A 14247-nucleotide genomic window follows, 5' to 3' on the forward strand; every position below is an offset into this window, starting at 1 on the left:
ACAATACCCAACAACCTTTGTTTAAACAATTGGCCCCATTGACTTCACTAGGGCTAGCATTTCACCCTTTAATACAAAAGCTAGCTCTGTTTAAAAAGAGAACATGGTTAGACATGTTGGGGAAAGTAATGATGAAGATTTAGTATCCATTCAATCTGATTAGGAATATTAATATTTTAATACTGTATATGTATTGGTTACTTAAACTGTTTACTTTTGTTAGTACAGCTTACTGGGAAAGTCTCCCATTGACTTTAATGGATTTTGAGTCAGGCCTGTATGCCACTTTGCAAAAAAATATTATTTATATGGTAAATGTTTAGAAAGACTTAGTTTTTATTCTATGTGCTGGATTTTCCTCTTACTCATACCGATGTATATCAAGAATAATTCCACTGAAGTCAATGAAGTTACATGGGTTTAAGTGAATAAAAAATTAAATCCTATGCATCTTCTTTTAAAAGGTTATTCTGAATACCGTTCAACCTTCAGAGTCATATCAGCATTTGTCATTAACTCTTCAATAATTAACATCATCCATTTACCATTTTCCTAATTTTACCTTCTGTTCTCAGCTGTTGAATGGCATCAGCACAAGTTCTCATAAATATCTGAGCATCTTGGTCAATCTGATCACGTTCTGTGTCTGTCATCCTCATGTATTCAGACATAAGATGGCTGGGGAAAAAAACCAACACATACTGTCAATTTTTTTAATCCTGTATAATTTACAAATGTATGTTTTGGACATTCCTTCCCCCAATTTTCTTCATATATATATATATTTTTTTTTTGTTTCACAGCCTGATTTTCATAAAGTCTAAGAAGGGTCAATGGACCACTCTCAAAGTACAACACCCAGCACATTGGTGGAATATCACTAAAAAATGGCCACCTGCCTTTCCGTGACTGTTCTTTGAGATGTGTTGCACACGTCCATTTCGCTGTAGGTGCATGCCACTGCATGCACGTTGTGATGGGATCCCCGGGTTACAACCTGGAATTGTGGGACTGCTGTGCCCCTTAATTTACCAGCCTGGGTTGTTTCCCACAATGCTTTGTTAGTGACAAACATCAAACCCCTCCAGGTGCTGTGATCACTCAGCCACCAGCATGCAAAGGCACACCAAGCTAAGCTGCATGAATACTCTCATGAACTATACATAGGGAAACACCAGCAAACCTCCCAAGCCTCCAGCCCTTCTCTTGAGTAGTGTGACACACTGCACCCCATGTACACTTTTATGGTGTGCTTGTGTATCATTCATGTTCACCCTTATAGTGTAACTGTGTATTGTTTAATGCAAAGTATGTCATGTAAGGTGGTATTTTTGGAATGTTCATGACATACTGAACGTTTAGTTATAGTCGTATGTTTGCTGCAATGTCATATGTATGGTTATGAAGCTCTGCTATGTAATATTCCCAAATTTGTGTCTCACATAGCTTGAGGTAGATCTAGGCAAATAGTAAAAGCAGAGAGGCAGTTCACGCTTCACTAAGGCATGCATAAAACAAACCAGCTCTTCCAGGAACAATGGACTAGCCTAAGCATAAATAAGGGGATACTCATGTGACTCAGGACATGGAGGGATCCATTCACGGACACTGTTCGTCACCTGACCGGGGGGGGAGGGGAGATGTGTAAAGGGAACATGTTAAAAAGAGGGACATTTTGGCAGCTCTCTCTCTCTCTCTCCCTCCCTCTTCCATCTACAAAACAACATCAAGCAACTGAAGGACTGTTCACACAGGGGGACCTGGCTGAAGGAGTTCAGCGAGCCTGTGGTGAGCATTATCTGACTTCATAAGGATACTGAAAGTGTTAAGCTTAGTTTAGAATGCGATTTGCTTTTATTTCATCCTGATCAAATCTGATTTATATTCCTTTGACTTATAAACACTTAAAATCTTTCTATACTTAAACTTGTTTGTTTTATGTAAAGCACTGCATGTTGTTTAGTGTGTGCTAGATACTCCATTTAAAGTGAAAGAGCTGGTGCATATCAATTTCTTTGATAAATTGACGAACTAATTGTGAGCTTGCAAGGTTCAGTGGGCAACACTGAACATTGCAAGACGGAAGTTCCTACGGCTGTATCTGGGACTGGGGGTGTTTGCTGGGGTCATTTTATTGCATAATCCCATGAGTGGCTGGTCAGAAGCACTCACTCACTGAGTTGAGGGCTGCATGTGTGCAGGAGGCTGTGCGTGGGCTGACTCAGGAGCTGGGGTGCATACAGTGAGGCAGAGCAAGACAGGCTCCAGCAGTGAGGGATTGGGGTGACACAGCCATACACTAGTCGAGAGAGCAGAGGGGAACGTCACAGTAGTGCAAGTTTATTAACTAGTTCACTACGTCATCAAAGGAAAGTGGACATGCACCAACCTTTGTAACATAAGCAGATTCCCCAAGCACTTCAAACAAACTCACTGGTTAAAAAAATTAAAATAAGTTTATTAACTATAGAAAGAGAGATTTTAAGTGATTATAAGTGGTAGGCATAAAAGGTCAGAGATAGTTATTAAAGAAAATAAAAAGTAAGCACATAGTCTAAATCCTAAACTTTTTTAAACTAAGCAATATTTGGATCACATAGTTTTTCTCACTCCACTGGATGTTGCAGGTAGGTTACAGTCCTTAATACACAGGCTTTCCCTTTAAGCCTGGGACCAGTCTCCTCAGTTCAAGTCTTTGTATTCCCAGCATTCTTGTTGCCTTCAGCATAGCTGGGGGAGGAGAGAAGTAAAAGCATGATGCCACTGTCCCCTATTTTATATCCTCAGTCCATGTGCATGGAAAACACTAGTCCAGACATGTCCTGGGATCTTTGCTGAGTTCCAGAGTTGAGCAATCCCCCTGGTGTGGTCTTGTGAAACTGAGTTATAGAGTTGAGCAATCCCCATGGTGTGGTGCTTGCACAACTCTCTTACAGAATTGTAAATCCATTGTTTACAACTCCCCTGCTGATTAATGATCACTTAACGCCTGCCTGGGTGTGGATCACCTCCTTTGTTATTCGTGGAGAACTAGCAGTGGGTGACTCCCAAACTCACAACATATTTCAATAACAACCATATAACAGAATCTCATAACTTCATACACACGAATGATATGCATATTTTGACAGAACAACAGGTTTCAGTAGATCATGACCTTTCATATGCTTTGTATGAAATATCACAACCAATATGCAGGTTACAGGGTGCTATTTTGAGGTACAGTGTGTCTCACATGAATAAGAGGATGGAGCCACCCTGACACCCCACAGTTCCTTCTTACTGGATAGACTCTGATAGAGAGGGGAAGGAGGGGGAGTCATGGAATGGACATGTGCAACACATTTTGAAGAACAACACTTACAGAAAGGTAGATTTGACTGAATGCACCCCTGTATTCACCACTGTTGCAATAATCTTTGTACAAAATACAAAGCCTTATGAAGTATTATATGAAAACTAATAACTCAGTGGTCAATATTATCATGGTGAAACGTATGTATCAACATTATATGTAAAGTTATGAACAAACTGAAATTATGACTCATGGTGTTTACCAGACAAGTTTGGGGAGTGGGTAAACCAGTTTCTCGAAGACAAAGGACAAGCTGACACCTCTAGTCAGGTGTCATCAAAGCTGATGGCCAATCAAAGCTGATGTGGCCATTCTTTGGCAAAGAAGGGAAGCAAGAACAAACAAATCTGCATTTTAGCAAACAGCAGCATGGAACCTCTTATACCACGGGACTCCTTGTCTCCATCCTCACAGCGGGAATAAGCTTTATCTAGGGGTAACCTTCAGGGAAATGCATTTCAAAGGGGGACTGGACTATAAAGTGAGGGGCAAAACCATCCCAAGATATCTCTCCCTCTCTCTCTTTCACCTAAGACAACAAAAGAAAGCAGCCAGTTGACTTTTGGTGAGATCCTGACCTGAAATTTGGACAGCCCAGTTGTTGGGTGCATGTGGAAAGGATCTTATCTTGAACCAAGTCTAATTTGTTAAGTTTTAGCACTAGAAAGTGTTTTCTCTTTATTTCTCTTGAAGCCATTTCTGACTTCAATGCTTTGTATTTGTACTCACTTAAAATCTCTTTCTTCATGGTTAAATACACTTGTTATATTCTTGAACCAAACAAATCCAGTGTTGCATTCAAACTGAGTTGTTTAGCTAATCCCCATTTAAAGTAGCAAACTGGTGGATATTGTTCCCTTTCAGGGGCAACAGTCATGAAATATCTGAGCTGTCCAGGAAAGGGCTGGACATTGCAGAGCCCACATTTTGGAGGACAAGTCAGGACTGTATTGTAATGTGACTGGAGTGTGCTGACAGGCTGCAGCTATACACCAACACTCAGGGTGTTATCTACATAATGTTTGACTGTTTGTGAGGGGCCCAAGTTGGGATCTACACCAGCAAAGCATTGTGAGGTACCCCAGGTCGCAGAGCAGGAGGTGACACAATCCCTCAATGGCCTGGATTGTATCCAGGAATGTCATAGTGGGTAAACATTTTTTCTTCTTCAAGTGATTGCACATGCCCATTTCAATGTAGGTGACTCACAAGCAGATTAACATGGAGGAGACCTTGGAGTCTACCTGAACAGTGATTGAACAACCCAGCCGAAATTGGCTTCATTCCTGGACTGACTTGAAATGGCATAATGAGCAGCAAAAGCATAAACTGATGACCAAGTTGTTGCTTTGCAAGTATCTCAAACTGCACCAGGAAAGCCGCTGAAGCTGCTTGAGCTCTAGTTGAATGGGCAAAGACTCTAGGAGGTGGCATGACATTGGTTAACTGGTAACACAAATTAATGCAGAAAGAAATCCTCTGAGGGAAAGCCAATTGGCCTTTCATCCTGTCTGCAATCATGACAAAAACTACACTGAGGATCCAAAGGACCTAGTGTTGTCTAAGTAGAAGGCTAAAGGTCTTTTCAATCCAATGAATGTAGTTTCTGCTGATCTCTATGCATATGACATTTTGGGAACAAAGTTGGCAAAAAAATTGCCTGGTTAATGTGGAAATTGGAAACCACCTTTGTTAGGACTTTTGGGTGGGGGTGGAGGTAAACTTTATCCTTATAGAAAACTGTATAAAGAGGCTGAGACTAAGGCTCTCAACTCAACCAGTCTCCCCACTGAGGTTATCACGACCAGAAATGCCACTATCAGGAAGATGGAGTAGGGAGCAAGACACAAGTGATTCAAAGGGTGATCCTATTAATTTTGCTAGCACCAGGTTGAGATCCCATGGGGGAACAGGTTCTTGTACTTGTGGGTATAACTGTCAACCCTTTTAGAAATCAGATAGTATTGGAGGTTGGAAAAAAGTATTCTTTTACTCACTGAAATGGAGTAGCTAAAATTGTTGCTACATGTACTGTAGCAGAAATAACTGTCAGACCTCGATGTTTTAGGTGCAACTGATAGTCCAAAATGTAGTTGATGGAAACTTGCATTAGAGAGACATGTTTCTGTTGAGACCAGACAGAAAAACATTTCCATTTGGCCAGGTAAGTACACCTCGTTGAAGGCTTTCTACTATTCAGAAGTAATTCCTGAACATCTTCCGAGCAAGCCCTGTCTAATGGTGTTAGCCATGAAGCATCCATGCTGTCAAGCTTGCAGGCTGCAGTGGTGCAGATGGTCATGGTCCTGAGAAATCACATCTGGATTCAATGGGAAAGGCAGAGGAGGTCTCACTGACAACGCTCCAGTAGGGTCAAGAACCCGAGTTGCCAAGGTTGTACTGGTGTTATTAGTGTGAGGTAAGCATATCCTGTTTGGCCTTGAACAAGACTCTGGGCAGTAACGGTATCAGAGAACAGGCATACAGCAGAGAGTTCTTCCATGGAAACAAGAAAGTGTCCATCAATGAACCTACACTGTGATCCTCCCTGGAGCAGAACTGATGGCAGTTTCTGTTGTCCTTTGTTGCAAAACAAGTGCACTTGGGAAGGCCCCGACAGCTGGAAGAGGGACTTGGCATGTCCGGATGTAATGACCATGCATGGTGAGTGGAGAGAGACCTGCTCAGGTGACTTGCCAATGTGTTCTGCTCTCCTGGAAGATAAGTAGCTTTGAGATGAATGTAGTTGGTTATGCAGAACTCCCACAGTAGAATTGCCTCCTGGCACAGTTACAATGAATGTATCCCTCCCCATCTGTTTACACAGAATATAGTTGCTGTGTTGTCCATTAACATTACCAGATTTTCCCCCAATATATGGACAGTATGTGGACAAAAGGACAAACAGCCTAATTTAACAGCACATAGCTCCCTGATGTTTATATGGGTCAACAGATCCTGAAAAGTTTGTAGGGTTCCCATGTGTGCTTACCAACCCAGGGATGGGGCATCTGTGATCCACGTAAGCACTGATTTCAGGGAAACAAAGGGAATTCCCAAACAAAAAACTTTCTAAGGATCTGCAGTCCACCAGTTCAGAGAGAACAAAATTACCTTTGGTACATGAACCATTCTGTCTAGACATTGTCGAGTGGGAAGCATACACTGATGCTAGCCATCTCTGAAGCCTTCTGAGTGTAGTTTGGCAGGTTGTATTACATAGGTAATGCTGCCAGGCGCCCCAGGAGTTTGAGGAAAGTGTGCACTGTGGTAATAGGATGTGGTTTTAGTTCCATGGCCAGGCTTTGGAGCACCTGGAATCTTGACTGAGGCAGAAATCCTTGGACTTTCATTGAATCCAGGAGTGCTCCAATAAATTCTGTTCTTTGCACAGGTTCCAGAATTGATTTGTCCAGACTGCTTAACAGCCCTGCGTAACATTGAAAGTGTAAGGGACCATTCAAGGTAGAGTGGCCCACTAACACCTCTGCTGTCATAGGACAAAAATAGGGGGTTAGTGGGTTACAGATTGTTCTAATAAATCATTAATCCAGTGTCTCTGTTCAATCCATGATTTTTAGTGTCTACCAGAGACCAACAGACCAGTCAAACTTCACCAGCCAAACAAAAATCCCAGCATAATTAATGAAAAATACATTTGGATTTAAAAAAAAAAAAAAAAAAAAAATCACATAATTTGAATAGTTAAAGTCATTAAAGAAAACCTCTTAGGCTGGTGAATGAAGTATTCATTAAGGCCTTGTCTACACTACAGAGTTTTGTCAACACAAATTATGCCGACGTACAGCCACCGCTGTAATTAAACCACTGTTTCATGTCCTCACTATGCTCCTTGCGTCAGTGGAGTGCATTCACACTACCAGCTCTTGCATCAATACAGAGAGCAGTGCACTGTGGGTAGCTATCCCACTGTGCAACTGCATGCAGGGTCCTTTGGGAAGGGTTTGCAATGCCTCATGGGGCAGGCACAGCATCACATGATGAAGATTTCTGAATCCCATCATTCCCTGGGCATGCTACTAGACTGACAGCTGCTTTTCAACTGCCCTGTCAGTCAAACTGACATTGCTGAGCACTATCACAAGAAGCCCACAGAAGTGTGTGAATGGTTGGGGGAAGGAGGGACAAGAGAAGAGTGTCTGACAGGATGTGTGTGAGTGAGAGAATGAGAAAGAGAGAGATAGACAGACAGAATGTGTTGTGGGACAGGGAGTGTGTCTGCATGCTGTCTCTCTAAGTTCAGACAGCAGCCGGAAGCAACCAATCCTGAGGCAGAAGCTGGTGCACAGACAGCTGGTGTCCCCCTGTGACTCCCACTCTAGCTCAGCGGAGACCTGTACATTGGCAGGGGGAGGGGGACACCTCCTTCCCTGGCTCTGCACAGCACATCAGGAGCCTGTCTCTCCTTTCTTTTCCGGAGCAGCAGCCTGTGCTACTTGCATGCCTGCCATAGGATAGCAGGATTGATTCCCTCGGAGTTCTCTCACAACCTCATCTCCCCACAGACTCAGGAGAATGATCCAAATCCTCCCCAGTAGTCCAGGCAGGACAGTGTTTGCTACCAGGGGCTGGCATGCTCAACTAGGCAGTAGCTGTGTGAATTCTCCACCCCGAGCAATTTCAAAACTTTGAAAGGGGAGGAGTGCATGCCTGTGTAGCTGGAATGCAGGGCAGTGCAGCAGAGTTCAAAACAGGGAGCAGCGTGGTCAGGATGGGCATTGTGGGATAGCTCGTGGAGCCCATCAGCGTCTACACTGATGCTTTGTCACTCTAAGTTTGCTACATAAAGTTCTACTCTCGAAGAGGTGGTTTTATTTTGTTGCCAAAGTAGGGGACTTTTGTTGGCGGGGGGGAGAATTGCAGTGTGTACACCACCACTGTTTTGTCGCCAAAAGCTGACTTTTGTCAACAAAACTCTCTAGTGTAGACCAGCTCTCAGGGTAGTAGACAGAAAGCCCTGGAGGCTAAGGTGCGCCTTACCTTATCTTACTCCAAAGATAAGTACTCTTTATCACGGACAACAGAAGCTTTAACACACTCTCCCAGCAGCATACCTCAGTTCTAAACAAACAGTGAACAGCTGTACCAAAACATCTTTTAAAAAACCTGCATACTTATTCATTATCTATAGCAAACCTGAAGCTATGAAAGAGCCAGGGACAAAGAATGCAAACAGGTACTCCTATGAAGAGGAGGTTTACCTTGTGCAGTAACTGCAGTTCTTCGAGATGTCTTCCCCTGGGTGCTCCATGTTGGGTGCACATGCGCCTCTTCAGCCCGATTGGAGATTTTTCTGCTAGCAGTGGCCATTCATCCCACGCACGTGCTATGTGCCTCCTCATGCTGGACAGACAGACGGACGGACGCACGTGGGAAACCGCCCTCAGTTTCTTCTCCATCTGAACGTATCCACAGAGAACAGTCCAAAGCAGAGGGGAAGGAAAGGGAGGCAGTGGAACACCCATACAGAGACACATCTTCAAGAACTGCAGACTACACAAGACAAGTAACCTCTTCTTTTTCTTAAAGAATTGTCCCAAATTATATACATGCCCAGGGAATGTAAAGTGGCTCTAGAGTCCTTCAGTGTATACAAGGAGTGATCTGTGGTCTCCAAAAAAAAGCCTACAACCATCGAAGGGGAGGTCCTCAACAGTGTTCTGTATCTCTCTTGGAAACCCGTAACTTGCCTCATAACTCATAACTACTACCATAGCATCCAAGGGGAATAATCATTTCCCTTGATCTGCTGGCAATGTTTTTACTAATGCAGTCCAATATGCCGTTAGCCTTCTTGACAAAAAGTGCATACTGTTGACTCATATCTAGCTTCTCATCCACTGTAACCCCCAGGGGCTTTTCTGTAGAATTGCTGCCTAGCCAGTCAGTCTGTCGCAGTGCATGGGATTCTTCCACCCTATGTGCAGGACTCTGCTCTTGTCTTTGCTGAATCTCATCAGATTTTTTTTTGGCCCAATCCTCCAATTTGTCTAGGTCACTCTGTATCCTATCCCTACCCTCCAGCGTTATCACTCCCCCCATCTTACTGTCATCTATATTACTGAGGCTGCAATCCACCCCGTCCTCCAGATCATTAATGAAGATGCTGAACAAAACTGGCCTCAGCACTAACACCTGGGACACGCTGCTTGTTACCGGCTGCCAACTAGACATTGAGCCGTTGATCACTACCCATTGAGCCCAATGATCTAATCAGCTTTCTATCCATCTTACAGTCCATTCATCCAACCCATATTTCTTTAACTTGCTGATAAGAATACTGTGGGAGACCTTATCAAAAGCTTTGCTATAGTCAAGGTATATCACGTCCACTGCTTTCCCCACATCCACAGAGCCAGTCATCTTATCAGGTTGGTGAGGCATGACTTGCCCTTCATGAATCCATGTTGGCTGTTCCTGATCACCTTTTCTCTTCCAAGTGCCTCAAAATGGATTCCTTGAGGACCTTGTCCATGATTTTTCCGGGGACTGAGGTGAAGCTGTAATTCCCCGGTTCCTTCTTCTTCCCTTTTTTGAAGATGGACACTATATTTGCCTTTGTCCAATCATCCGGGACCTCCCCCAATTGCCACGAGTTTTCAAAAAAAATGTCCAATGGCCTGCAATCACATCAGCCAACTCCCTCAGCATCCTCAGATGCATTACATCTGGCCAATGGACTTGTGTACATTCAGCCTTTCTAAATAGTCCTGAATCTGTACTTTCAGCACTGATGGCTGCTCACCTCCTCCCCAAACTGTGCTGCTTCATCTCCCTGTTCTTCCTTGTCCTTCGCTTGAGTTAGGCAGACTTGCATATCTGGGAGATGTGGGACTCCCCCAAACAATGGAAACACTTAGAGTGGTCATCGCTTACAGGTATAACCTCACAACAGGAGATGCAGTATTTAAAGCCTGATACACCAGGCATGCCCTGTCAAGACGACATGGTTCTCCAAAGAAAAAGAGAAGAAAAAAAATAACACAAAACAAAAATTATCCTCTCACTACTAACACTTACTAACTAACTAAAAGTACTACTAACAACTAGGTATACTATCAAAACGTAACAAACAACTGTAAGTATACGAAATAGACGAAGCACTCTTAAGGTGGACATGCTAGAGCTCCATCTCAGGCTGAGGTGATTGAGAAGGAAATGAAGAAGGTTTGCTCGAGCATCCCTATATAGACTCAGTGTCTGCCACCAGCGCATGCTGAACAGGCACTGCTGGTGGAAAAATCTCCAATCAAGAGCTCAAGAGGCATGTATGCACCTGAAGTAAAGCACCCATACAGACACTACTCAAAGAAGAACATGACTGTTAAGAGAAGCAAAACCAATACATTTGGAAGGAAAGCAGATTGATTTTTTTGGTTACAGAACACCAGAACATAAATTTTATATGCTTTCACTGAGATATATTGCCATTTTCATCATGAGAGCAGATTATTCTACTCCTTTTAGTGATATAAATGATTTGCATGTACTCATGGGAAACTGAGATTTATTGGAAATTATTTTTCATGTACATAATGAGCTCATGACAATTTAGCAACCTGTTATAAAAATGTGACAATACTGTATATTTTAGATTTTAATTTAAAACACAGCATCTATTTGTACTTGAGATAAGATATCTAGTTTTGAGAGGATGATATTGTTCTACCATTGGAGGAAAGAAACAATGGTCCTCTTAATTTATTGCTAGTGCCTGTGGAGAATCACCAAGGATTAATGTGTTAAGAGATTACAAAAGAGCATTTTCAAAAAGCACATGGTAATATTTTTAAAATCCAAACTAGACTACTTTTCACTCCATTCATCACTTCACTTTTAATCTCCCTTTCAAGACAGGTAAAGCTAATACAGTATGAAATGTTAATGCATCCAGAATATTCAAATAATTTAAGAGTCCATGTATACCCAATTGTTATTGATAGCTCTTTTTTCCTCATTGCAGTTACTGAAATTCCACTACTGAATCCATTCATATTGTGGCTTTCACAAAATAAGACTGCCTTTTTTGTACTAAATTTACAGCACCACCTAGTGTTGTTCATTAATTATTCCAACCAACGTTATAAAAACAAGAGTTTATTATACAAGTGTATTTATATTGGTTTTGTTTGTTGTTTTGGACAAACAGTTACATATACTAAAGCCACACAGAGAGTAAGTATGTACAGATGGGCTTGATTTTCAGTAGTGCTGAGCATCCACATCTCCTTTTGGCTTGAATAGAGTTGAGGAAGCTCAGCTCAACTGAGAGGTGTAATTCCCAGCTCAGGTAGAGGTACACGTGCTAGCTCTGCTTGAACTAGTGCACTAAAATAGCAGTGTGGCTGGGACGGCACAGGCAGTGGCTCGAGTTAGCTGCTTGAGAAAATACCTAGGATCTCACCCAGTGTGGTACTCAGGCAGCTAGCCTGAGTTGCTACCTGTACTGTCATGGTTACACAGCTATTTTTAGCGCACTAGTTTGAGCAGAGCTAGCGTCTGTATATCTACACCTCCCAGCTGCTGCGTAGACATAGCCTTAGTAGTAGGCAACAGGTCTGGCTTATCCTGAATGGTGTATGTTCAGGTATGAAATGGGTCAACAAACTGTGTTTTAAATCATGTCAGTATACTCACAGCCTTTTAATGGGCTCATTTTATAAATTTGAAAATCAAGTTTTAAAACAGAGACTATTTAAACATAATACACACTTACCTGTAAGCATTAATGTAATCCTTTCTGTGTTGCAGAAGAAAATCCTTCAGCTTCCCAATATTAGTAATCTAAATAGGAAAGTAAAGTATAAATATTAAAAATCCATTTTAGCTGATTGTGGAGTCAACATTTTTCTATTTTCTGTTTAATATACAAATAACATTATGTCCTGTGCACTTGAACTATAAGCTAAACTACTATCTATTATGTAATTTGATACTATAATTATAAAGCCTACACAGATCTAAGTTATTTGTACAGATTCCCTTTTGCAGTAAGATTCTCATTTTTATTATGCATGTAGCCAATGCATAAAAATAATCGGAGATAGTTTAGTGAGAGCCCAGCTTGAACAGAAAAAGCACTTTACTCAAAAGGAGATTTCATGAAGTATATTTATTATATACTTAATCACTAAATATCATTGAATGTTGGCAGGAAAGGATCAAGAGCACATTTTAGAAAACAGATTCATTTTTAAAAAAAAGGTTCTTTACCAAAAGAAAATACCGAATATTTACATGTTTTATAAAACAGAAAACTTGACCCAAACATTTGAGTTCAAAGCGGTGGACGTGATATATCATGATTTTAGCAAAGCTTTTGATACCGTCTCCTTTTATTCCTAACGTAATCTTATCAGCAAATTAAAGTAGTATGGTTTGGATGAATGGACTATAAGGTGGACAAAAAGCTGGCTAGATCATTGGGTTCAACAGGTAGTGATCAACAGCTCGATGTCTAGATAGCAGCTGGTAACAAGCGGAGTGCCCCCAAGGGTAGGTCCTGGGGCTGGTTTTGTTCAATATCTTCATTGAGGATGGAATGGACTGCACCTTCAGCAAGTCTGCAGATGACACTAAGCTGGGGGGAATGGTAGATATACTGAAAGATAGGGATAGGATACAGAGTGACCTAGACCAGTGTTTCCCAACTGGTGTACCGTGGCATCAGGCCTGAGCAGGTGTGCCACGGAATTTTTTGAAAAACTACTTAAAGAGTTCTGAATTGGCTTATGAATATTCATGAGTTCATTTGGAGACTATAAGGTGGTGTGCCTCAAAATAATTAAAGGTATCAAAGTGTGCCATGGCAGAGAAAAGTTTGGGAATGACTGACCTAGACAAATTGGAGGACTGGGCCAAAAGAAATCAGATGAAGTTCAACAAGGGCAAGGGCAGAGTCCTGCACTTAGGACAGAAAAATCCCACACACTGCTACAGACTAGGGACCTATTGCCTAGGCAGCAGTTCTGCAGAAAAGGACCTGAGGGTTACAGTGACAAGAAGCTGGATATGAGTCAACAGTGTGCCCTGATTGCCAAGAAGGTTAATGGCATATTGGGCTGCATTTGTAGGAGCACTGCTAGCAGATCGAGGGAACTGATTATTTCCCTTTATTCGGCATTGGTGAGGCCTCATTTGGAGTATTGTGTCCAGATTTGTCCTCTTCCCCCCACTCCCCGACAGGAAGTGGACAAATTGGAGAGTCCAGCGGAGGGCAATGAAAATGATTAGGGGGCTGGAGCATATGACTTTTAAGGAGAGGTTGAGGGAATAAGGCTTGTTTAGTTTACAGAAGAGAAGAGTGAGGGGGGATTTGACAGCGGCCTTAAACTACCTGAAGGATCGTTCCAGGGAGGATGGAGCTAGGCTGTTCTCAATGGTGGGAGATGACAGAACAAGGAGCAATGGTCTCAAGTTGCAGTGAGGGAGGTCTAAGTTAGATATTAGGAAAAACTTTTTCACTAGGAGAGTGGTGAAGCACTGGAATGGGTTACCTAGGGAGGTAATGGAATCTCCATCCTTAGAGGTTTTTAAGGCCCAGCTTGACAAAGCCCTGGCTGGGATGATTTAGTTACTTTGAGCAGAGGGTTGGACTAGATGACCTCCTGAGGTCCCTTCCAACCCTAATATTCTATGATAATTATAAGAACTAGCAGCCATATTACCCATGTCCAAAAACAAAAAATGGAAAGCATCAGCAAACTGATCAATATTATTTACATGAATATTTTCACCTTTCTATTTTTGCGGTGACTGTTTTATTAACCAGAATGACTAATCCCTGCTCAATCACCTCAATCCAAAAACTTAAACCTATCAAGTAATTCCTCACTACCATTTAATAATCACTTGCAGAATTTAAACATATT

General features: G+C 42.1%; 1 protein-coding gene across 3 annotated transcripts in view; it reads right to left on the reverse strand.

Annotated features, from left to right (window-relative positions):
• STX18 (syntaxin 18) overlaps nucleotides 1-14247 on the reverse strand; it is a 110450-nt gene that overhangs the window by 35618 nt on the left and 60585 nt on the right. For all 3 annotated transcript variants that reach the window (XM_067556399.1, XM_067556400.1, XM_067556401.1), the window contains exons 2-3: nucleotides 12093-12160; nucleotides 563-678 (exon numbers count right to left, since the gene is read on the reverse strand). In XM_067556399.1, coding sequence (XP_067412500.1) covers nucleotides 563-678; nucleotides 12093-12160 — 184 coding nt within the window. The remainder of the gene's footprint in view (nucleotides 1-562; nucleotides 679-12092; nucleotides 12161-14247) is intronic.

This window comes from Emydura macquarii, unplaced genomic scaffold (genome assembly GCF_026122565.2).
Source record: "Emydura macquarii macquarii isolate MOO-44397 ecotype Brisbane River unplaced genomic scaffold, CSIRO-AGI_Emac_v2 contig_1768, whole genome shotgun sequence".
Taxonomy (NCBI): domain Eukaryota; kingdom Metazoa; phylum Chordata; order Testudines; family Chelidae; genus Emydura; species Emydura macquarii.